The 24,457-nt window shown below is 35.7% G+C and overlaps 1 protein-coding gene across 1 annotated transcript; it reads left to right on the forward strand.

Annotated features, from left to right (window-relative positions):
- Positions 1-7,642: 7,642 nt before the first annotated feature.
- Positions 7,643-20,758, forward strand: LOC117322120 (zinc finger protein 415-like). The gene is made up of 4 exons (XM_033876881.1): positions 7,643-7,973; positions 12,080-12,301; positions 12,575-13,153; positions 18,786-20,758. Exons 1-4 carry the CDS (start codon positions 7,862-7,864, stop codon positions 19,025-19,027), a joined length of 1,155 nt encoding a protein of 384 aa, XP_033732772.1. The 5' UTR covers positions 7,643-7,861; the 3' UTR covers positions 19,028-20,758.
- The last annotated feature ends 3,699 nt before the right edge of the window (positions 20,759-24,457 follow it).

The following is a 24,457-nucleotide window of genomic DNA, read 5'->3' on the forward strand; positions in this document are numbered from 1 at the left end:
ACTGTATAAAAGTCAATACTCGCGGGGGATTTAATTTCGCTATATTCGCGGGCATGAAGCATAGTGTGAAATAAGCACGTATGAACCTGAGGATATCTATATATACATGCATAAAAATATTCACTGCAGAATGTTTTCTAAGCGATGTAACGCCAAATTTAAAACCCACGAAATAGTTCCGATATGGACATCCGCGAAATTTTAGACTCGTGACTATTCAGGCTCAAGGACATGCGAAAATGACATCGAAATAGTGTTTCTTGGAGTTCCTTTTTACACAACTCTTATCATTACAAAATTTAGATGGCATTCACGGCACCATTCCAACTGACCATTAGAATACTAGCAACCAATGTTCATTTCAGCTTAGCTACACTATATATTTGATTGGTCACCTTATAACGACAGGGCGTCATTATGTATCTACGCTAAAGTTTAGAGATATTTCTAGTTATACCAGCCGTAATTATATCTTGTGTTTTTTTCTCAAAATTTGTTCAGTACAATTGTACCGATGAACTTGAAGTAGATCATAAAACCAGTTGACACGTGCTCAGGCTTTTTGTTCTATGTATAAACATAAGAATGATGGGAAAAATCTCATCTGTGTCTTTTCATAGGAATGTTGGGGGGGGGGGGGGGGGGGGGGGTATCACAGACAAACACCCCAAACATCATAACAAACTGTGCATGCCTCCTGTTTCCTACCCACGGCGTGTCTCCCATGTAAACGGGCCATGTTATCGTGTCGTGTTGATAGGTGACATGAGGTTGCCGATAGGGCGCGAGATGTCGAACCGCTGTTCCGATAGGTCCCGTTTCACCTGTCCTCCCGACACAGATACCGCGTCAGGTGTAACTCCCTTATCGTTATCATAGGTAACAAGTTTTACAGGTAAATCTTTATATCAAGGACTATCCACACTGTCCCACAGTCGGTTGTATGTTTATTGCACAGAGTGGAATCTCTGATTCGTCAGCATTATCAGTACTTGTGGTTTTAGGCGCGAGCCGAAACCACGCGCTTCCCGCTCCACATGGCGGGAACACATGACGTGTCAGGCGTCGATTGTTGTGTGAACGGGCGGCCGGACCGACAAGTGCAGCGAAACAGCTCATGGACAAATTATCGGTAATAAAATGGATGACAGTGTTGACAATAACTAATCCAGGGGAGGACATGCTCTCAGGTTAAATACCACCACATAATCACGACCTGCACGCGCTAATATGATTATAATCCAACACATACGGGAATGGTAACGGTGATTTAATCGCTATATCGAAGAAAAAACCTGGAAAATAAATCGTTTTATCCCACTCTAGATATTCCTCGGACTATCATAAAGTCAGATTAGGGACGTTTTTGACAGAAACAAAAACTTTGCATACAGAAGGCAAAGATTTTGTTTCTGCTAACAGGTCAAAGGGCTGTAAGACATCTAGTGGGCGTAAAACTACTAACAGGTCAAAGGGCTGTAAGACATCTAGTGGGCGTAAAACTACTAACAGGTCAAAGGGCTGTAAGACATCTACTGGGCGTAAAACTACTAACAGGTCAAAGGGCTGTAAGACATCTAGTGGGCGTAAAACTACTAACAGGTCAAAGGGCTGTAAGACATCTAGTTGGCGTAAAACTACTAACAGGTCAAAGGGCTGTAAGACATCTAGTGGGCGTAAAACTACTAACAGGTCAAAGGGCTGTAAGACATCTAGTTGGCGTAAAACTACTAACAGGTCAAAGGGCTGTAAGACATCTAGTGGGCGTAAAACTACTAACAGGTCAAAGGGCTGTAAGACATCTAGTGGGCGTAAAACTACTAACAGGTCAAAGGGCTGTAAGACATCTAGTGGGCGTAAAACTACTGTAGTTAAATAGATGCTAATGCTTTCAGTATAACGCATTTTCATACAAGTATTAAGCATTGTCATACAAGTATAACGTTTTGTCAAACAAGTATAATGTATTGCCATACGAGTATAGCATATTATCATACAAGTATAACATATTATCATACAAGTATAACATATTACCATACAAGTATAACATATTGTCATACAAGTATAACATATTACCATACAAGTATAACATATTGTCATACATGTATAACATATTATCATACAAGTATAACATATTGTCATACATGTATAACATATTATCATACTAGTATAACACTATGTCATACAAGTATAACACTGCCATTCGAGTATAACTCATTGTAATATATGATGCATTGTATGGATATATAATTACGCGTGATATTCGCCAATGTAACATGACGTTATAATTATTATGTATATCAGAATCGAGGAATAAACTAGTTGATTGACTACCCCCGTCTCCATATTACTGACAACCACAACTTACAAGGTATATACTTATTAACCGAAATTCGTTAGCTTGTAATTATATACATATTGTTTACAAAGTCTTGACACCATGGTATGTTGTTGTTGTTGTTGTTTTTTTGCATTATTTACTGAGGATATAGACCTGTTTAACAAAGTCAATCTTCCACAGAGTCCTCAAATTCTTGCTTTTAGAGGTAACTTTAAAATGTCACTAGTACAGTGTTTTAGAAAACTTGTTGTTCGAAATATCCAAAATTTGATATTACTACAATCAGAGAAAATATTTCAGGAAATACCTGTTATATTTAAATATCCGATAAAGTGATGATAATCGTCTTTCTGTCCTGACTATTCTTGTCTTTTTGCTTAGAAAGAACGAAATAACTAAAGAGGGAAAAAAGAGCGAAATATCGCAAAAAAGAAATTACATTTACTCTTTATTGTTGTCGGACATATTAATTTTTCTGCTTTTGTTTTATAATCTTCAATCAACTTATAGTCTTCGTTCCGTCGTTGTTGTTGATGAGGACAAGTATATAATTATGAGGTAAAAATCACGAAATCAAATCCTCAATCGTGTTTCATAATCCATGATATATTTGTGTTCAAATCATGGACTATTCTAATCTAATTTATGAACCGCTCGTTTGTAGCCGGCTGACTAATGCTTGTCAATTTCAACGCTGAAAGCTACCCATATACAAAATGTACATTTCATCGATCGTTTTGCGAGATCCATTAGCGTTTAAAACATCATGTTAATATTACATAGATTTGACAATTACTGGAATTTCATCTTTGTTTGATGAATGTCAAAAGATTTTATTTAATATGCCCTAGTTTTCAATCATAGTCTTTATCAATTTTATAAGCTGAAAACTTTACAAAATATCTTAATATAAACCTATCTGAACCATTTATCATAATAGCCTATCTGTGAGAAGTTGGTGCGATGACTTACATAATTATGTAACAGAAACCGAACCTTGTTGTTCATCAGGAGCTAACTTATCTAGTGTTATTTTTGTTTAAAGTAGTGTAATATTAAATATGTTATAATTTCAGCATTTTTTTTAATTTCCGCATCTGAAAGCATGTATCCTCATTCTTATTACATTAACCGAGTCTAATATGTCCGTCAAAATGTCCAATGTGTGGTGTTGGGGTCACAGGAAACTCTGGCTGTTAAATATTAACAGCGACGATATACCTGTGGGAGGGGGTGCTGGCTTCGCACATGTATGAAAAAGTACCGTAAGGTCATATTCATATTCTGCTACAAATAACCGCAGTAAGTGGCTATCATTGTCTACAAACGTGAACGTCTGAGAGGACTCGTAAAACTAAACCCCTTTAAACCACCTGGCCAGTCGCAATGATAAACTCGAGATATAAACCATTGTTTACAACCCCGACACAATCAAATATCAGAAAATTTATTACTCCCCTTCCCTCCTGTTTATCGAGTTTATTTTCTCTAAATTATCTTAACATTGAAATGACAATGACCGGCGTTGTTATTGTTACTAATTAAGACTAATTGTAATATCAAAACAAACGCCATTGTATCCGCTGAATGTATCATGGGCAGCTACAAATTATCGATCTGTAAACGAAAAGTCGCCAAAGAAAGATATATTGAATATATTATGATGGAAAGAAGAAAGGGGGGATGTGTTATTTGTGCATATCATTTCGTTTGTGCTTCTTTTTGTAATATGCTTATGTTTTTTTCTGCTATTGACGAATGTATCCTGGTCAGTTAATGTTCAATAATACATGTATAGAGCTAGCAAGTCCTTATTTTCGTAACTAACAATACAAATAATCTTATTCAAATTTTAAAAGTTTGATGTTTTCTATGAAAGTTTTTGCTTTTCTTTTTTATATTTATTTTATCTTACTTTTGTTTTTTTTAAATTTATTTTCATTTTTTAATTTATTTGTATCTTATTCATTTTCATCTTATTTATTTTTTAAATTTTATTTATCAATTTTTTAAATTTTATTTATCTAATTATTTATTATTAATTTTGCTATGTATTCGTTTAACAAAAAAAAAATTTCAATATCAAGTATACTTTTGTATCACATCCTAAGTTAAGTTGACATAGCTTGTGTCAATCTCCCTGCTCAAATTTTGGAAGAAATGAAACATAATTAAATAAAAACAATTAGTTAGTATTTTCACAAATATCCGCCGGTCTGTAACACCCATAAAGGGAGCTGATCGGCTGGAGATTTGAAAAATTCCACGAGGAGTTGAAAATATCAAAGAGGTCAAAAGACATTGTAGAACATGAACACTGCAAGAGATCGATAATGAAATAGTGTTCTATAAATACCTTGTAGGGGTTAATACACTTAAGAGAGGTCAGTAATATCAGAGGGGTCGAAAATAACTGTATTATGGTTGAAGATAAAGGGTGGGGTTTGGGGAGAGTTGGGATGTAGTTCAGTAATGGTCGAATATAAAGGGTGGGGTTTGGGGAGAGTTGGGATGTAGTTCAGTAATGGTCGAATATAAAGGGTGGGGTTTGGGGTGGTGTGGGTTGTTGTTCAGTAATTGTCGAATATAAAGGGTGGGGTTTGGGGTGAGGTGGGTTGTTGTTCAGTAATGGCCGAATATAAAGGGTGGGGTTTGGGGTGAGGTGGGATGTAGTTCAGTAATGGTCGAATATAAAGGGTGGGGTTTGGGGTGGTGTGGGTTGTTGTTCAGTAATTGTCGAATATAAAGGGTGGGGTTTGGGGTGAGGTGGGTTGTTGTTCAGTAATGGCCGAATATAAAGGGTGGGGTTTGGGGTGAGGTGGGGTGTAGTTCAGTAATGGTCGAATATAAAGGGTGGGGTTTGGGGTGAGGTGGGGTGTAGTTCAGTAATGGTCGAATATAAAGGGTGGGGTTTGGGGTGGTGTGGGTTGTTGTTCAGTAATTGTCGAATATAAAGGGTGGGGTTTGGGGTGAGGTGGGTTGTTGTTCAGTAATGGTCGAATATAAAGGGTGGGGTTTGGGGTGAGGTGGGGTGTAGTTCAGTAATGGTCGAATATAAAGGGTGGGGTTTGGGGTGGTGTGGGTTGTTGTTCAGTAATTGTCGAATATAAAGGGTGGGGTTTGGGGTGAGGTGGGTTGTTGTTCAGTAATGGCCGAATATAAAGGGTGGGGTTTGGGGTGAGGTGGGGTGTAGTTCAGTAATGGTCGAATATAACGGGTGGGGTTTGGGGTGAGGTGGGGTGTAGTTCAGTAATGGTCGAATATAAAGGGTGGGGTTTGGGGTGAGGTGGGGTGTAGTTCAGTAATGGTTGAAGATAAAGGGTGGGGTTTGGGGTGAGGTGGGATGTAGTTCAGTAATGGTCGAATATAAAGGGTGGGATTTGGGGTGGTGTGGGTTGTTGTTCAGTAATTGTCGAATATAAAGGGTGGGGTTTGGGGTGAGGTGGGTTGTTGTTCAGTAATGGCCGAATATAAAGGGTGGGGTTTGGGGTGAGGTGGGGTGTAGTTCAGTAATGGCCGAATATAAAGGGTGGGGTTTGGGGTGAGGTGGGGTGTAGTTCAGTAATGGTCGAATATAAAGGGTGGGGTTTGGGGAGAGGTTGGGTGTAGTTCAGTAATAGCCGAATATAAAGGGTGGGGTTTGGGGTGGTGTGGGATGTAGTTCAGTAATGGTCGAATATAAAGGGTGGGGTTTGGGGTGAGGTGGGGTGTAGTTCAGTAATAGCCGAATATAAAGGGTGGGGTTTGGGGTGAGGTGTGGGGTGTAGTTCAGTAATTGTTGACGATAAAGGGTGGGGTTTGGGGTGAGGTGGGTTGTTGTTCAGTAATTGTCGAATATAAAGGGTTGGGTTTGGGGTGAGGTGGGTTGTTCAGTAATGGTCGAATATAAAGGGTGGGGTTTGGGGTGAGGTGGGTTGTTGTTCAGTAATGGTCGAATATAAAGGGTGGGGTTTGGGGTGAGGTGAGTTGTAGTTCAGTAATGGCCGAAGATAAACCCAAATATATTTGGTTTCACCAGTTTCGACTATATCTGGAAAAAAAATGAATTTATAAAGATAGAAATCATCCGAAGATGTAGTTAAACGTTATAACCGCTTTTTGTATCTTGGCGATAACAAATATAGTATTCTCATTTTAATGGAAGAGATCGCAACGAATATTTTGAGCTGTTGATTCAGCTTAATGGTGCCACACTTGGTGTAAATCATTGTTGAAAATACGAAAACGTATAAAAGTATGTAATCAGATAAACAGATTTATTATATTTCATAATGGTAAAAAAATGTTTATCTATTTCCGTGTCAATGCAGTCTTAACACAATAACTGAATTATGATAAATACAAATCTTGTATCTAGATAACTGATGTCCTATATGGCAATATATACATTCCTATATATAATCAAGCCAAAATCCAGGATATTTTAATTTTCAATATCATCTTCTTTTCTTTTCTTTTTTTTTCTTTTTTTTCCAATAATTTTTCTTGATATCAAACTTAAATCTTCCAATAAATTCCTAAAATATTTTATTTTATTTTCGTTTTAAATCGCAATGCCCATTTACCGATACATGTATAACGGAGAGCTCGAATTTTCACACATAAACGGTTGATAGATTCGAGTTATCTTAATTTGACACTAAATATGATTTTCCGGCAGATTTAAATGAATGTAATACTTGACTGTGTACTCATCTAATCTAAGATGTGACGTTGTCATTAGTTCTTTATTGTGTGTTTATATAAAATAACAAGTTAAGATATGTTTTGTCTGAATTAATACTAATACCCTAAAATATGTGTCAAACAGCAAGGTAAGTACCAAATTCTACATTCGGTTGCGTTCATGATTCACGCGAAAATATATTGTGATTTTTACTTAAAATAATTGTGTTATTTTGTAAAAGATTATGTCCGTTGGTGTTGTGCTTTATGGTATAGAGGTACGGCCAAAGCCAGAGTAAAGCCTCTGATGTTATGACGAGGGATCTCGGGCCGACGTAAACCCCCACCCGACCGACAGGCTACCTCGTAAGGCACCTAAATCGCTAAATTAAACAACGGGTTCTCCTAAGAGAATAGAGGGCCATAAAAATTCCCCTTCAGATTTGGACACAAGGGATAGATTGACGAATGCCATTCACTGCTAGCTGAGATGCTCGTATCTCACCACGAGGACGAGCTTAATCTCATTATGTAGGGGGCGTGGCTGTTCACAACTCTCCGCCAATCATTCCCAGATTTTCCGTGAGAGTTTTTACACCTGTGTAATACAATGCACTTTGCGCATGCTCGCTATAATCGATGAAAGTAACAGATGCAAGGGCGAGTGTTATTAACAAATTTGCTGTGTTATTTTTCAGTGTGTAGTGAACTAAATTTCCCGATGTATCACTCATAACTCCACTCTCAGTTCAGACAGCACTTGTGGATCGACATTACTAATAACCGCGCCGTGAAGGATGCACATTATTGTTATAACATAGGTGACAGTATATTTATTAACTTTCTCTTATTGGAATGCCCCGTTCCTTCCTTATTAAGAAAGAAGAAGAAGAAGAAACAATGAGCGAAACTTCAGTTGACTCGCAACACCGAAGTGCCTTCACCATCGTCTCTCCGAGAAGAAAAGGTATTTCAATATTTTTCAAACAATGTTTTCAAGAAAAAATATATATAATTCAAAATCTGTGACTGTGATTTCATTAATTCAGAGTATGTGATTTAATTCTATAATATGCCAGAAGTTTTCTTTAAAATGAAAATGCTTAACTTGGTAAAACACGCACTGGTTTCATTATTTTATGATGTATTTTATTTTACACTTTATTTTATATCTTCGTTTAAGCCACAATTAAAAAAAAAGATTTCCTAAGCTGCCAATATACATTTTTATTAAGACAAATTTGAACCATCTAATAAGTAAGTGTATCTCCACTCTTTCGTTGATGCACAGAATATATGTCTTTGGATTAAGTAGAAATTTTGTATATATCCGACATTACTCCAGGGATTACAAAATTGGAATACCCTCCGAGTATCTCTTGCCAAGATTTCAGAATATGTTTAATTACATTTGCAGTGAAATCAAGCATTTAATGGAACTTCTTAATAACAGGATATTGTTGTGGAATTCATTCCATAATATAAAATAATTTGTTTAACGTTTAAAGAACAAAGTTTCTTCAAAATAAACGTTTTTTTCTTCTTAAAATGGCATATTCCGTGTGAGGCGGAAAATGATATATAAACCCTATATATCATATATCGCTACGCAAACGTTATGCTTTATATGAACAAAATCACGATTAATTTACTATCAATTATAAAAAAAAATATTTAGATAGAGTTTTGATAAATCAGCGCTTTCTTAGATCAACACACTATATTCATATGTATAGAAAATTAACGGTAGGGATTAAATAGTTTTAAGATACGCATTTCACTATAAGTATGTAATGTCTGATTAAAAATATCCCCGGGAAAAATTACTTCGCTAATCCTGTTCCGGTTTTAATGGATTTATAAATCTGTTGTATTTTTCTTCTCATGATAATCACAATGCTCGTCCAAGATAACACCTTTCTGATCTATAACAGTTATCTTTCTAGATTTTTGCGTTATTTTTTTTTCCGGTTTTTCTTTCACTTTTTGCTGATAAGCTTTACCGCGTGTAAATTCCTATTTTGCCAATCTTTGATACAGCGGACTTCGTAAAACATATATACAACTGTATATCTGTAATCATATGTTTATTAATTAAGTAAATAATTTTGCCGTTAGACAGAGTAAATCAAAATCAGAAATAATAAACTATTCAACAATTATTTATTCCTTTCTTACTCTTTTTTCTAAAGCAACTGAATATATCATTTACATTCTAAGTTTTCATATATAGATTAAAATCTACATGTACATTTTCCTGTTCGTAAATGAATGGAATAAGGCTTTAAACTTTCAAAGATCAATCTTTCAAAGTTATTTTAACTCTCTGTATTAAGTAATGCGACAAACTTGTTTATTTTATTTTCCCACTATATACCTGTATATCTTATTAGCAAATTTAAAAATTATTTTCGTTCCAACTTTTCGAGAAAAACATTTACTTATTCTTTTAGCTTAATATCATACTCCAAAATCATAATTTTGTATTGATAATGTGTTGAGAAAAATAGTTTTGAATCGACCCATTTTTAGGACAGATTTTTAAATACTCTTGCACCCTTTCTCTTTTTTTCCCTGTACATATCATATATTTGACATATGTAAATAAGTAAGTAATGTTCAATACCTATTCTATAAACACGCAGATACGGATTTACTTAAGTACTATATACTTGTTTCTGAATACTTTCATTTTCTTGTATAATATATGTTCCACCGCGATATAATTATGTTTAAATTAAAATTATTAGTCAATAGATTAATTAAACTATTTCTGAATCATATGAGCCTTACGTTCATTGTATAATATATTTATCTTGTTGTACTTAAATCTAAGTATATATAAGTAGATAGTGTTATTACGATAATAATGGTCTACATATTACCAATAATGTTTTTCTCTCACGGGAAATCAACTCAAAAACATCATCGATTTTCAAACTGTAAACTTTTATTAATTTGCGTCTCCAAATCTTTTTGTGTGATATTTATTAAATGAAATTTCTTAAATCAAATTCCAGATTTTAACCTTGAAAATGATACAATTATTATTTCTCAAAAATTAAATATAAACATAAAATACTTTCCATAATTTTCAATGTTTTACTGATATTAAATATAAATGAAATGTAATATACAATTTGTTTGTTGATAATATCAATTTGTCTTAAGGATATTTAGATACTCCGATTTGATTATTAATTTGATTATTAATTTGATCAACATTTCTGATTCAAATTAAGCGTAGGGATTAAGCCAGGCTTCATCGACGAAATCGTTTGTGAATTTTGTGACTTTTGTTTCATATGATAGTTTTAACACAACGAAACCGGACACCGACATTTTCTATTATGTGAAAATTTTCATTGATTTATTTACCAATGGGACCTTGCCATTTATCACCCATAAGTATACATATCTATAAGCATCCACACATAGCCATATATATCACTTATTTACACAGATCTTATAAACACCCTGCACACAGACTAGATCACGAATATCACTTAACCCGTACATCACCAAACCTCTACAAATAAATTGAATCGGTTAGACTAAAATGAGTTTGTAAGAAACTATCATACTAAAATTTATTAAGTCTTGTTTTAAAATATGCCTCTTTGATTTTTTAGCAATATTTCCATCACTTGTTATGAAAAATCCACGCAGATTTTGATACAATATACAACCTGCAAACACATATTAGTGAAGATTCATCGAAAATGTTCGCTGGAGAAAAAATAATATTTCTAGTGAGCCTTAACCAGTATTGGCGCGAAATGCAGTGTATAACAGATATTCTAAACATCACACCTTTTCATAATTCATTAAAGTTCAATCATAATTTGTCACAAAAAAAGTCATTGTAATTTTCGGATAGGAAGTAGAATGTGATTCCGGCCGCGTGCCGTGTAGAATGGGACATGATCTCGATCGCGCCCGTACAGATTTTGGTAAACGGCACCATGTGTTCAGTGGACTCGTTCGGGGGTTTTTGACATCATTTCCGGGTAAGATCTTCATTAGCGGAAGCAACAATCACAACAATACCCCAATAACAATCAGTAGCTTCTGGCATTTAAAGTAAATCGCTTTTTATTGGCGGAAGTTCCCCTCTGCCGCTCACCTGTCGTCAAAAACTTGACCAGGAAATACACACAATTCAAAGCAAAGGTTTATGATAAAACATAACTTAATCTGTGAGATTGATAGACTTTTAATCAGGTCATTTGATGCCTTCTTAGCGGAAATGTGTTTAGGGATGTGCATTTTTAAGTGTACTTGTTCATTCGGGTATGAAATTAAGAAACATGGATGACTGGATCTGCGCCATCACTGAGCCGTGACGAGGCAATTTGTCGGTTCCCGGCGGGAGTAGCGATGGAGTTATAATCCATATCAGACTGCCGATACACATCAATGATCTATCGTTGCAATCTTTCACATATTAAACGTCAATCAAAGGAGCGTTTAGGAGGGTTTTTTTTACACAGGAGCGCGTACATTGCGGTAAACTAAATTATCACATAAATAATATATGCTTAAACGATGTCATAGCGATATGAAATAGAACACTGTGTGTACTCTGACACACTGCTTGTTATTCAGGATAATTAACCCGTTATAACTAGCTTAGCTTCAGCATTTTTTTCTGTTACGTAGTTATGACTCTTCAATCATCAAGGTTAGGTTTATCTATTTACAAATTACAGATGTAAGATAAGTTTAGTTATTTTCCATCACTTCACATATTAACTTTTAAAGTACAAATCACTTTTGATAATATAAATAATTTCAAAAAAAGTAAAATATCTTATGTTTTTTTGAAGTATGTAAGTAAAAAAGTATGACTGTCTTTTTTTCTTTCTTTTTTTTTTTTAATTTACTAATTTTCAATATTAAAGGGACGAAATAGTAAAAAAAAAACATCCTTTTAACAGTAGCAGATATACTTAACCAATGTTTCAAAAGCACGGTTTAAAGAAGTTCCAACTTTCTGTTATTCAATCTGTTTACGTGAGAATATTTATAAATCTAATACCTTTTTAACTCAATCCTTATCATCATTTTCAGATCTAACCACCGATACCAGCATGCGATCTCCATCACCAGCTCATTCGTCAAAATCTACGTCATCACTATCACCCGGAAGTGGATCAATGTCGGACCCAACGGAAGACAACCACCAAGGGCAGATAAGCCAGTCGGCAATAGAGGGGGCTAATTTTAATGCATTCAGGCCTTGGCTGTGTGAACCAATCAAAAAACAAGTGCACACGAATAAATCTCCATCATGTAAGAATTTTGTAATTGTTATTTATCCTGTAACCTTTCATTATCCAATTCAATGGCCACGACTATCTGTGAGATCACTTATCAAAGAAATGGTCTAAATTTTTATCAAATCTTATTGACAAAGTTGTTTCCAGTCGATTGGATAGAAAAAATCAAGAAATGTTTAATCAAAACAAATATGAGACAAAGCATTAATGAACTGTAATTACGGAATTGATTTACAAAAAAAAGTCAAATGATTTGAAATAAACAGTATTTTTTTATGTTTTATAGGTATAAATGTGCCCTCACATACGGCCCTCCAGAACGCCATGAAGAATGCAACGATGTCTGATCTTTACCGCTACCAGTTCGCACAAGTTTTCTACCGATCGCCTCTCTTCTCGTACGGACAGGCGTCCTTCTGGACAGACCCACGCCTCTACAGATTCTTTGGACAGAGGAAGGACATGGTCAACCCCTTCCTGCCGAATATGGTGAAGTATTCTGAGGAGGGCGAGGTTACCGGTATGGTCAAAGGTTCATTTGAATGTATGAAATGCATGAAGCAATTCAGCACACCACACGGACTCGAAGTGCACGTGCGTCGGTCCCACAGCGGACGACGGCCGTACGCTTGTGAGGTTTGTAACAAGACTTTCGGACATTCGGTCAGTTTGACCCAACATAGGGCAGTGCACACACAGGAGAAAAGTTTTCAGTGCCAGCAATGCGGGAAGAGCTTCAAGCGGTCCTCCACCTTGTCAACCCACCTCCTAATTCACAGCGATACACGACCATACCCCTGCCCATATTGCGGGAAGAGGTTTCACCAGAAATCTGACATGAAGAAACACACGTATATCCATACAGGTAACAAAATTTTTAACACTTTAACATTGTTTTAAGAATCACAGCATAACCATATCGTATGTGTACTTACAAAATTAATTTGCTTTACAAAGGTTTCTATTCTAACCAACTTTTTTTCAAAAGATTCCAAACGCAGCAAAGCGAATGTGCATTTAAAAGTGATCCAGATATATCGCTATCACCATGCAGTTCAATAACATTCTTGATGTATTGTGACATTGCGATATTTTTGTATAACGAAAAAGCATATCGTCAATAAGCAATCTTTAATGTGGACAATTGCAACATGAGGTTGTTGGTAAGCGAAGCATTAATAAAATGTAGGAATTAATTGTCAGGTGGTTGCCTACCTAATCATCACCAGAGTTAACGTGGTCATATTTGTACCATGCCGGCTCTTGGCAATCCAGATTTCGGACAGAGTAATCGAAGGGTTAAATTGACGAACGCTTGGGAATATCAGATTTAGAATTCGCTGTTTCAACTGGAACCTATTACAATGTCAGCTAATGTTTATGTTTACAAAAAATATGATTATTTATAAAGAAAACAAAAGATAAATAAATAAAAGGCGACAACAACATCGCCACAAGATGTAAATAAAAACTAAACAAACAAGTTTAATTATTAAGTTAAAAGCAATCATAAAACAATAAATTCGTGAAAACAGTGACACAAATCAGGGACATTTATAATGTTTAAAAAGAGAAAAAATAAATACAGATAGCAAAAATAAAACAAATACCACAAAATAAATAAACAGCACAAAATCCCACAACGTAATATAAATAGCACAACATAAAATGAATAGCACAAATCAGAGACATTTACAACTTTAACAAAAATGACCACATATAATAATGTTAGCATGTGTATGTTGCACAAAACAGAAAAATATAGCGTGTTAAAAATATTGAGAGTACTTTGACAGCACAAGCTTGCAACTGAAGCAAAAAAAAAACACCGTCTAAATATGTTTTTTGCGAACTTTTACCCTTTACTAGATTGAGGCATTTGTACGTGTGGCTGGTATTGATACTGCTTACTGTCAAATAACGCATTATATCGAATGGGAAATATTCTTTATTTCAAAACGTACTTTCTATTTTACTTTATTTGAGGTACCTATATCAAGAATATATGACTCGATATGTTACATAGACTTATATTACAGATGATCCCGTAGGCCTATACTCATCAGGTCTTTATTCCTCATTTAGGTTCATCTTTAATCAACATTCAAACGTAGGCGATTTTTATTGATGTAAGCTTGAATGTTTTCTTATAAAAATATATTTTATTATTGATAACACGAGTGTCTTAAATATTCAGTACAGTAACACCGGATAACACATTTGGTTGTTTATATAGCTATGATCCTAACAAAATACAAGCAAATTACAACACGATGTCATTCACCAAATCTATAGTAACATGCGTTCCTAGTTCTTGACAAGTACCATATTTGGTTTTAACATTTTGTTGTAAGCTAAAAGCCGATCGTCATTATTCTTACTCTTAAGACGTTGCCCCAGTACAGTACATCAATAAACCTTTCGCTGTTTGCTGTCCTTTGCAATCCTGTCATCTTTTGTTCGCAGTAAATAACTAAGACATATTTGTTTCCTGTATAGCCGCGGTGGCCTAGTGGTGAAGGTGTCCCGAAACTTTATCACTAGCCCCCCAACTCTGGGTGGCGAGTTCGAAACCCAAGTGGGGCAGTTGCCAGGTACTGACCGTAGGTCCGGGTACTCCGGCTTTCCTCCACCTCCAAAATCTGGCACGTCCTTAAATGACCCTGGCTGTTAATAGAACGTTAAATAAAAACAAACAAAACGAAGTTCCCTGTAGCTGTAGATAACCAAAGTGTTTGGGTTACCATAAGATTACCCAGACCAATTTGGTTCCCAAATAGATATCCTGACCATCTTTAGTCCCAGTAGATAGCATATATGTTTTCTTTGATACACAATACATAACTCGACTATTTTTGGTTTCAAAATAGATACCCCATCAATCTTTGGTTTCCCAACCCCAACAGATAACCCAGTAATCTTTTGTTCTCCAGAGATAACCCAGTAATCTTTTCCATCGTTCTGTCCAAATAGATAACCCAAACATCGTTGGTTCCACAGAAATAACCCAGAAATCTTTTGTCCTCAATATATACTCCGGTCATCTTTGGTCCAAAGAGCTATCCCAACCATATTTGGTCCCCCAATAGATAACCCAGATATCATCTTTGGTTCCCAAAGAGATAATCCAGCCATCTTTGGTCCCCCAATATATGACCCAGATATCTTTGGTCCCTAATAGATAACCCATCCATCGTTCGTACCCCATAAATATCCATCCATTCCCATTGTTAATAACTGCGGAAAATTTTACCGGTTACTAGCTGTATAGAAAAGAAAGTTTCTAGATTGATGGAACACGACTTGATAATTAATTAAAATATCCATTAATCCCATAAACTCAGGAGATATACACGGGAATATCTAGTGAAACCAATTAATTCTTAATAAAAGTCAAGGTGTTACACTATGGTGAACCAGTATCTTGTGTCGCTTAGGGTATTAATAAGAGATCGGTGGAGCGTGTCGGGTCGATGACTGTGCCATATGGTGTGTTGATCCTGGTGATAATCTTTCCTTCGGAGTGTCTACCTGGAATGTCCGCCAAATTGGTTATCAAAAGTGAATTATAATTATTAAAGACAATCGGTTAATGAAAAATAGAACATGGAAATATGATTTTCCTAATTACATGTAGTTATGTCATGTAAAAAAAAGAGTTGTTAATTTCGGAGAAGTGATGGGCCGGTGATTTCTCCGATCATGCTAATCCCATTTATAATGTATGGATTGAGGGGTCTAGTAGATCGTAAAAGCACGTGGAAGTTTCACAATTAAGCAGTATAGGTGTAACCATTATTCTCAAAACTGATTTCCCCAGGAATTACTTACAGAAATGATATACTATATATTAATATACCATAAACTTAATATGCTTATTATTTGATAATGGCGTAGTCATGTTGTGACGTGTTAACAAATTTCAAATATGAAGTAATTATTAATCTTTATTTATATAACACAGATGATTGTTTAGCATAAGCATCTATTGTTTACTTTATATTGTTTACTTTGTTTTGTTAACTCCCGAACACTTCACGTTTTAAATCTGTTTCTGATATTTTATCAGTCATGTTTCACGTAATAAACTTTGAGTTATTATAGGTAAACCCTCATCTCTCGAATTATTACTGACAACCGTATACTTAGCTGTCAAGCTCGGAGTCATCATCGTTGATTCAGTGATACTGTAGTTGCTGTTTCAACAGGAGCATTGCTTCTGGTACTTGTTTCAAGCATGGGATTAGTCATCGATGTCAGATATGCCTGCAAAAGATAAATTAACGGCAATGTTTTTAAAAAGATTTTGCTATCTGACGGTTTCCAGTATTTGAAACATTTATTCTTTGAAAGCTACATTCTACATATGCAAACGAAAGTTGATAGTCTGCCAAGCATGTTATAATACCGTAATCGATCTGAAAAGAGATCATTTCCATTCAAACGAACTTTTCCCCCTTCTTAATAATTTTATTGGGCATCCTTCTTGTTGGGGGTTTTATTGTGTCGACTAGGGCAACATATTCTGATGTTCACACCAAACTCGTTTGATTTTGCTTTCTGTTGTATTGCCATGCAATGATCTTGAACATTGTAAACCATTTTTTTATTAGTCCAATCAAAATATTGAAAAAGTGAAGGTGTCTGCAGAATCAGCAATTCATACTGTTGAATTATCTTAACCGTTTCGGAATTTGATTATTTGAATAAAAGCTAACTTGTCCGCAAGGCTGGGCGTGTTGGGGTAACTTAATTGGTGAATTACACTGATATAACTTTGGAATGTCAGTCCGACAATCAGCACGAATAATCCCACCAGGATGAGCTACACCGGTTATCACAACACAATCAGAAAACATTTAATCAAACTATGTTCCTTAATGTTTTAACGGGAAATACAAATCGAGAAAATAAACGTCTTCATCAACGTCTGTATTGAGGTAACGCTGACCTGACTCTGAAGGAGGGTCGGGAGTATGATGTTATAAAGGATCGGACACCTAATACTTGCTTGTAAACTAATTAATCAATCACATCTCTGTCAGTATCAAAGATTCGACATCTAATGTGACGTTTGCCTGCCAAGCCTGGTCAGTTTCAACTCTCCTTGCTATTTGATTTTCCCAATAGATCGAGTGAGAGAGCCAGTTTGAGATTGGTCCCCGGCCAATCTATGTAATGGTCCCAGCGGCTTATTGGATTGGGTCCCCTTGATTTGTCACGACTCTGTTTACGCTGGCAGATCGGAATGCTAATTTTTGATATCTGCATAAATCGAAGTTTTCCGAACCACGGTCATAATTAAATCAAAGATGCTGACGAAGATAACATTAACCTCTACTGGTTTGAATTCTTAACCAAATTTGAGGCGTGAACTTTGTCAGAACGTCGTCTAACACAATAGGTTGGAAGGCGGGTCACCCTAGTGTTTATATGATTCCGATTACTGCGGTAATTTCCCTGATCAGACACGAGATTGACACTGTAAATCCGCACCGACGAGTTTCCCTGTCACTGTCAATCCCGGAGTCCACATGAGTCGGAACACACTCCCTCTAGGAATACTAGGGATACATCGGAGCTTCAAAGCACAGCAACGAAATAGCACGTCGCCAATACGAAATGAGCCATGTGCATGTCTTAAAGCGTTAATGAAATAAATCAAGTTTTCATAAACTAGACTGCTTTAAAATTGAGTAGAAAAATATAACGTTACAAATACACACAAAACTGTTGTAATCCCAGGTAAAAAAACAGAACTGTCGTAAAACCAGATGAATAATAAACAAATAAACACTGAATTGTCGTAACGAGAGGTAAACAACAAACAAATAACACAGAACTGTCGTTACGCTAGATAAATAATAAACAAATAAACACTGAATTGTCGTAACGACAGATAAATGATAAGCTAACAAATATAAACACAGAACTTTCTTAATACCAGGTAAACAACAAACACATAAACACAGAACTGTCGTAACACCAGATAAATAATAACAGATAAACACAGAATTGGCGTAACGACAAATAAACAACAAAGAAATAAATATAAAACTGCCGTAATACCAGATAAACAACAGGTTAATAGGTATTGTGTAAAATCTCTTATTTCTTATCCAGTAGTGTCAAAATGACATTTACATGATCTTTGTTTAGTTTATTATCTTGATTAATGGTGCAGGAATAACAGTATGTCTTAGTATTGTTAAGTTACTAAATTAACTAATGTACAAGTGGTAGGATGGTCGCATTGAAAACTAATATACGACACATTGGTGTCGAGATGTTAATCCTTCTATGTCTGATAATATCATAAATGTGTAAATATTATAGAAGGATGCATATAAACATGTACTTGACTTTCAAATTATTATTCTTTGAAATATTTGATTGAAAAATTTTATAGTGTGTTTGCCGTATCGTTCTATTGTGTTTTAGGTGTATATTAGGTTTATATCCGATTTCTGACACACCCTTTGGTTTTTGTTTTATAGGAGAAAAGCCGTACAAATGCACACACTGCGGCAAAGCCTTTAGTCAGTCATCGAATCTCATTACACACTGTCGTAAACACACAGGTTTCAAGCCCTTCTCCTGTGACAAGTGTGGTCGCTCGTTCCAACGCAAGGTTGACTACCGAAGGCACCACGAGACACAACATGCTGAGGAATGTGCCCCGGTGGATTCTGGAACACCAGTTTCAACTCTGTCACCGCAGGACGTGTCCGGTCTATGAGAAAGACCAGTCTGTTACCGCAGGACATGTCCTGTCTGCGAGACTGAGAGCTATGTCAGCAGTATGTGTCCGGTCTATGAGAAAGAACATTCTGTCACCGCAAGACGTGTACGGTCTATGGCGGTCTATGAGAAAGAACATTCTGTTACCGCAGGACGTGTCCGGTCTGTGAGACAGAAAGATATGTCAGCAGTATATGTCCGGTCTGTGAGAAAGAACATTCTGTCACCGCAACACGTGTCAAGTCTGTGAGAACGAAAACTTTGCCAGCAGTATGTGTCGGTCTGTGAGAAAGAACATTCTGTCACCGCAGTATGTGTCCGGTCTGTGAGAAGAAAAACTATGTCAGCAGAACGTATCCGATCTAAGACAAAGAAAAGCTCACGCGGAGCATGTGGCCGGTCTTTGAGAACGAAATCGGCCGCTAACGATGGTGATTGGTAGAAAAGTTGGCACCATGAGAAGGCAGCATTAGAAGACTCAATATGTCAATCAAGAGAGGTCTACCCCTTAGCCTCTACGACCCGTTTCGATTATTTTGTTATGTAAAACAATATGCCCAATGCAAGAGTTGACAACCTGTGGTGAAATATAACTTGTCAATCAGATTTGACTTCCAAATACGCGGAACTACATTAGCTAGAGTATTGGTCAGAAGATGACGTGATCACTGGCGTTCATACCTTGCGTTTATACCGTTCGTTCATACCGTGCGTGCATACCGTACGTATACGTTTGAATACGACTTGGACAGGTTTGACAACCATGTTAGTGCTGTGTGACTTAGTGCTATACATCCGGGTGTTATTGACAACCCAACTGTTACTTGTTAAAGAAAAAACACAGTCATCGCTCAATTAAACATTGACTCTTTACGAAGCTGTTGAAGTGTACTGTTCATTGAAATATTGCAGATAATATTATTAATGCTGTTATTGAAATTTCTTCCACAATTTATATAACATATGTATGTTTTTGTGTTACGTGTGATATGGTGTCACGCGCCTTCTGTGATAAATGGCAATTTTAAACATTTATTTTAGTTTTGTCACATTTTAGAAATAGGCTTCCTAGCGATATTTCCATGCTATACCTTAACGATATATATATTTGGGAGTGATGATGGCGGCGGTTTTTGTAACTAGACCTAAGTGCTTGATGATTAGAGAAGCGTTGTTGAGGTATAGCATGATTTATTTAGACTGAACAGAACCTGGTGAGAAAACCATGGTCTACTATACTGCACGGTTGTGGGCAATGTGTACTAGTTTCTATTAATATGTTATTGAAATGACAATGTTTTGGAATGGTTGGAAAAGTTTATTTTAAAATTAAATTATTTTCATTAAATACTGGTTACTGTTACACTAAACATACTTATGTATGTAAATAATATCGTATGTTTTGCCTTTACACGAAAAACACATGATTTTTTTAAAACATTTTACACCACTGTACGTGTGTAAGAATGAAATCGTGAAAATGATCATACTCAAAAAGTTTTGAATCAGCAGTTTCATTAAATGATTTCCCCCCTTGTTATCGATATGTGTTTATGATATGTGGATTTACGTGTGTATATGAATGCTAACTTATCGAGAACTTTGACCACCTAGCACAACTATTTATTGAATAGCAATCAAACTCACTCAACCCTTATTTATGCAAATTTACATGTCATCGTTTATTAGAAATATCCATGTAGTTGGTAATAAACTATGTTTAAATGATTTTAGAGATTGCGTTTTTTTCTTTACGTCGCAGTGTGCCTGGTGCATCTTTAATTAGTTATCAAAACGACATTGTTTCCTCTAGGGAATGTCCTATTTAGATAGATAAATATTGCATGTATTACGTGAATAGTCTCCGGTGTAACTATAAACGTTAGCAATAAGCGACGTCTAATGGTTATGCTAAGTATGAGAGTTTATTATTTTTTTCTTTTTGATTCAGATTTTCAGCAACGTGCAAAAAGTCCTGAACATCCAACAATACATTGTTAACCTAGTTTTAGATAAAATGATTTGTTTGGAATATCGAACTTTCTATTTTCGAAACTTATCTAATTTGATCCGCTTCATTTTCTGTTGCTAACCAAACAACAATGTCTACTGCTAGGAAGTCTGTTTTTGTCTCAGCATGAATTTGAGAAACTGATGAAAAGGAAGTATCTGCCAATACAAATGAAACTGATCGAGACAGCAAGCAGTTCAGTCAGTATCTGCCACCAGGTAAAGATTTTGAAAGTATTTGTTTGGAAATAATTAAAAAAAAAAGACGACTTTCTACCTCGAGAGGAGGAACCGAAAATGACAATATATCTTAATCCGGCGCTTATATCACTCAGACAGGAACGACAGAGTCGCTTAGAAAAAAAACCCTCAGCAAATCAAAATGTTATCTAAAGTTCAGTTTAGCCTTCACATACAGGAAAAAGAAAGGAAATGAGCCTCAGGGTATACTTATTATCATTGTAGTACTTCCAGTTCTACATTGTACTGTATCTTATCTGCCAGGATTATTAGTATATACCGTAGATTAAAGGCGTTGGTCGACGTCATGGACATGCTATAATCGTATGATATGGTGATTAGCACCATTCTGACTAGTAAACTCAGAGGGAGGAGAGAAGTCATAAAAGGAACCATTCATAAAAGAATTGTTAAATATTCAAGGATTTCTCCATATGATGTTTAAGTGCAAATGCTACCTGATTGTGATGGCAGACAGTAGGATATACACGCGAGCATACCCAATCGAGCAACGTAATCTTAAAAGGTATTCCGAATGAATCACACATATATCAAATGTGTGAATTTATTGAATTCTTGTTACATTTGCTATTGTGACATTTATTCAATGCCTAATGTTTGATAGCATTTTTTATTTACTGTCTCAATGGTTAATTTTCATTTAAAATCCGTACTCACAACAGAGTACCTTGAATAATAGAAAGAGGAAGGTAAAAACAAACGTTTAAATCCATCCGTCCCATGGATTTATCCTCATACTTACACCAGCATATACGAGTTTTCCAAGAATGGATGGCGATGGTGAACACCTACTGGTATTTTTTTATCTTGGACAAGTGGATGCCGACAGACAGATGAGGCTGGGTGGTCCATACGTCTATATACAGACAACAGAAATCATGACGAATGTGTCTGCTAGAACTCAGTGCTCATAGAGATTTTAAAACGGCGGGGACAAATCACCAAATAGCAGACTTTCTTGATGCTATTGCAGACACAGAATTATCGTAAACTGGCGAGATTGTCTTACAACCACAGCTGAAGGAGGCAGCCCTTTATAGTGATGAACCTTCACACAGACCAGTTGTTGTCTGAATCCTATTTCCAAAGCATGATTAGTTTTACACCGCTTCGCCACAACTCTTTGTAACTTCAATATCAGCTTATTATTTTAACATGTACAATCGCTAGTCCGGTTAGAACAAACTAACATCTAGAGTGGGAAAGTGGGCACATTATCAATATTGTTCCTCTTTTAGAATTCCTATGAAGATTCAATTAACTTATATAAAAGCAGTGTAACAATATCACAATTGAAGCAAACGGGTCCAGAGAGTGTGTGTCTGGCTGAAGGGTCGGGCAATAAATATCTACTCGAGACAATTAACTGAATGTCACCAGCCAAGGTCGGACACTGGAGACAAGGCCAGCCATCCGAGGATCTGCCGCTGGACAGCCAGTACCTTACACATGTTCACAAAGATATTGAAGTCGTTGTGCATTGTTTATTTTTGTATATTGGCAGGATTCCACGTTTTTCATATTATCAGAATAGGAATAGTTCGAAATGTACGTGTTTATTATTATACTTCTGTTACAAATGATTTATTTCTTTTGTAGTCATATCTTATCACTGAACTTTTAAATTCTCTCTTATTAATAACGATTTCCTGATCTCTGAGCTTTCTTTGTTCAGACATTGAAAACCCATTGTTTTTGATCCAGTGGATTCAATAAAGACGTGTTTTTCATATCAAGTTTTGTGATGAGAAAGAGTAACCAATTGGTAAGGCCTGGTTTGATTCCACACTTCCATAAAATCACAGAAGAGTCTACTAAGTCGAAAATTGGAATATATACTGTAGCCATAACTAAATACTTTCATAAAAGGAATTGTGGTTTGTACGGTACTAATACTCTGGTCAGTTCAGTTGATGATGTGAAATGTTTATCTTTTTTCTCGCTTATCTATAGCCTTGAGCGCCACAATTACAGTTGTCATAATATCCCATACAACAATATGACTATTGATGGGATGCACGTTGTCTGAAGGGCCAACAGCATACATCGCTATCATGTAAAGTGTTTTTTCTCAAAAAGGTTTATTTACACTCCTGCTGATAGGACAGGAGATTGGTGTCTTTGATTGTTGTGTTGTTTTCACTCCCAGATTAAGACACTCTATCGCATACCAGTTCACAGGTAATCCCCGCTGTCGAGGAACCCCAACAGCCAAATACAAGAAAACGTGAAACTAGACAGAATCAACTACATATAAACGTAGGGGCTAACTGTATATAAGAAAACTGATTTTATAATAATCATATTTTTGATGCATTATTTAATATAAATCAAGCCAGAATCATTAGTTGCCATTCCGCAACAGTATGTCATTGCAATTTGCAATATATGCAGTGAAATGATTTTAATGCAGTTATCATTGTTTTGCTTATAATATATTATAACCAAAGTTTATGCAGTCGTTTGGGTTATGTGAAACAAAGGTAACTATACATAAAGTTATTTAAAAGTTACAATCTTTGGATTCCATACTTTTCGTATTTTGGAATGTTAAGTTATTAGAATCATTGACAAGTATATTTATATATACATATTATAATTTAATGTTTTACTGTATGAATTGCTAGTTGTTCAAACGACTTCTATTTCTAGTCCAAAACTTTAGGCCATTGGCCCATTAGTATAACAGAACAAAATACAGTAGAGATTCAATGCAGACAATACGCACGTGTTCCAGAAATCCGTAATTCTAAATCTAATGGAATGAATGCAATGCAGGACAAACTGTCAAAAATAGAAATCGTTGCAGTGAGCTCGACGGAAAGGCGTAAGGAAAATAAAACCATGGGGTCAGGAAGGGCAAGCGCTTTATATCAATAACTTTACGGATTGCATAATATTGCAAACATTACTTTAAATAATTTTGAACATAATTTCCCGTATTGTCATTTTGATGAGGTTCTCGGTAACATAAATCTTTAATTCGTAATATTGTTTTAATTAAGCTATTTCTCCACGTGCTGTTTTTGTCTGTATTGTTAATCAGTTAAGATTCTATAGAAAACTGTCTCCATTCTACTGCCTCGAATGAGTAAGGTATATCATTTTACCTACCATTTTACAGTTGAATGAGCTATTCTCTCTTCATTTTTTTTAA

Source organism: Pecten maximus, chromosome 2, assembly GCF_902652985.1.
Source record: "Pecten maximus chromosome 2, xPecMax1.1, whole genome shotgun sequence".
Taxonomy (NCBI): domain Eukaryota; kingdom Metazoa; phylum Mollusca; class Bivalvia; order Pectinida; family Pectinidae; genus Pecten; species Pecten maximus.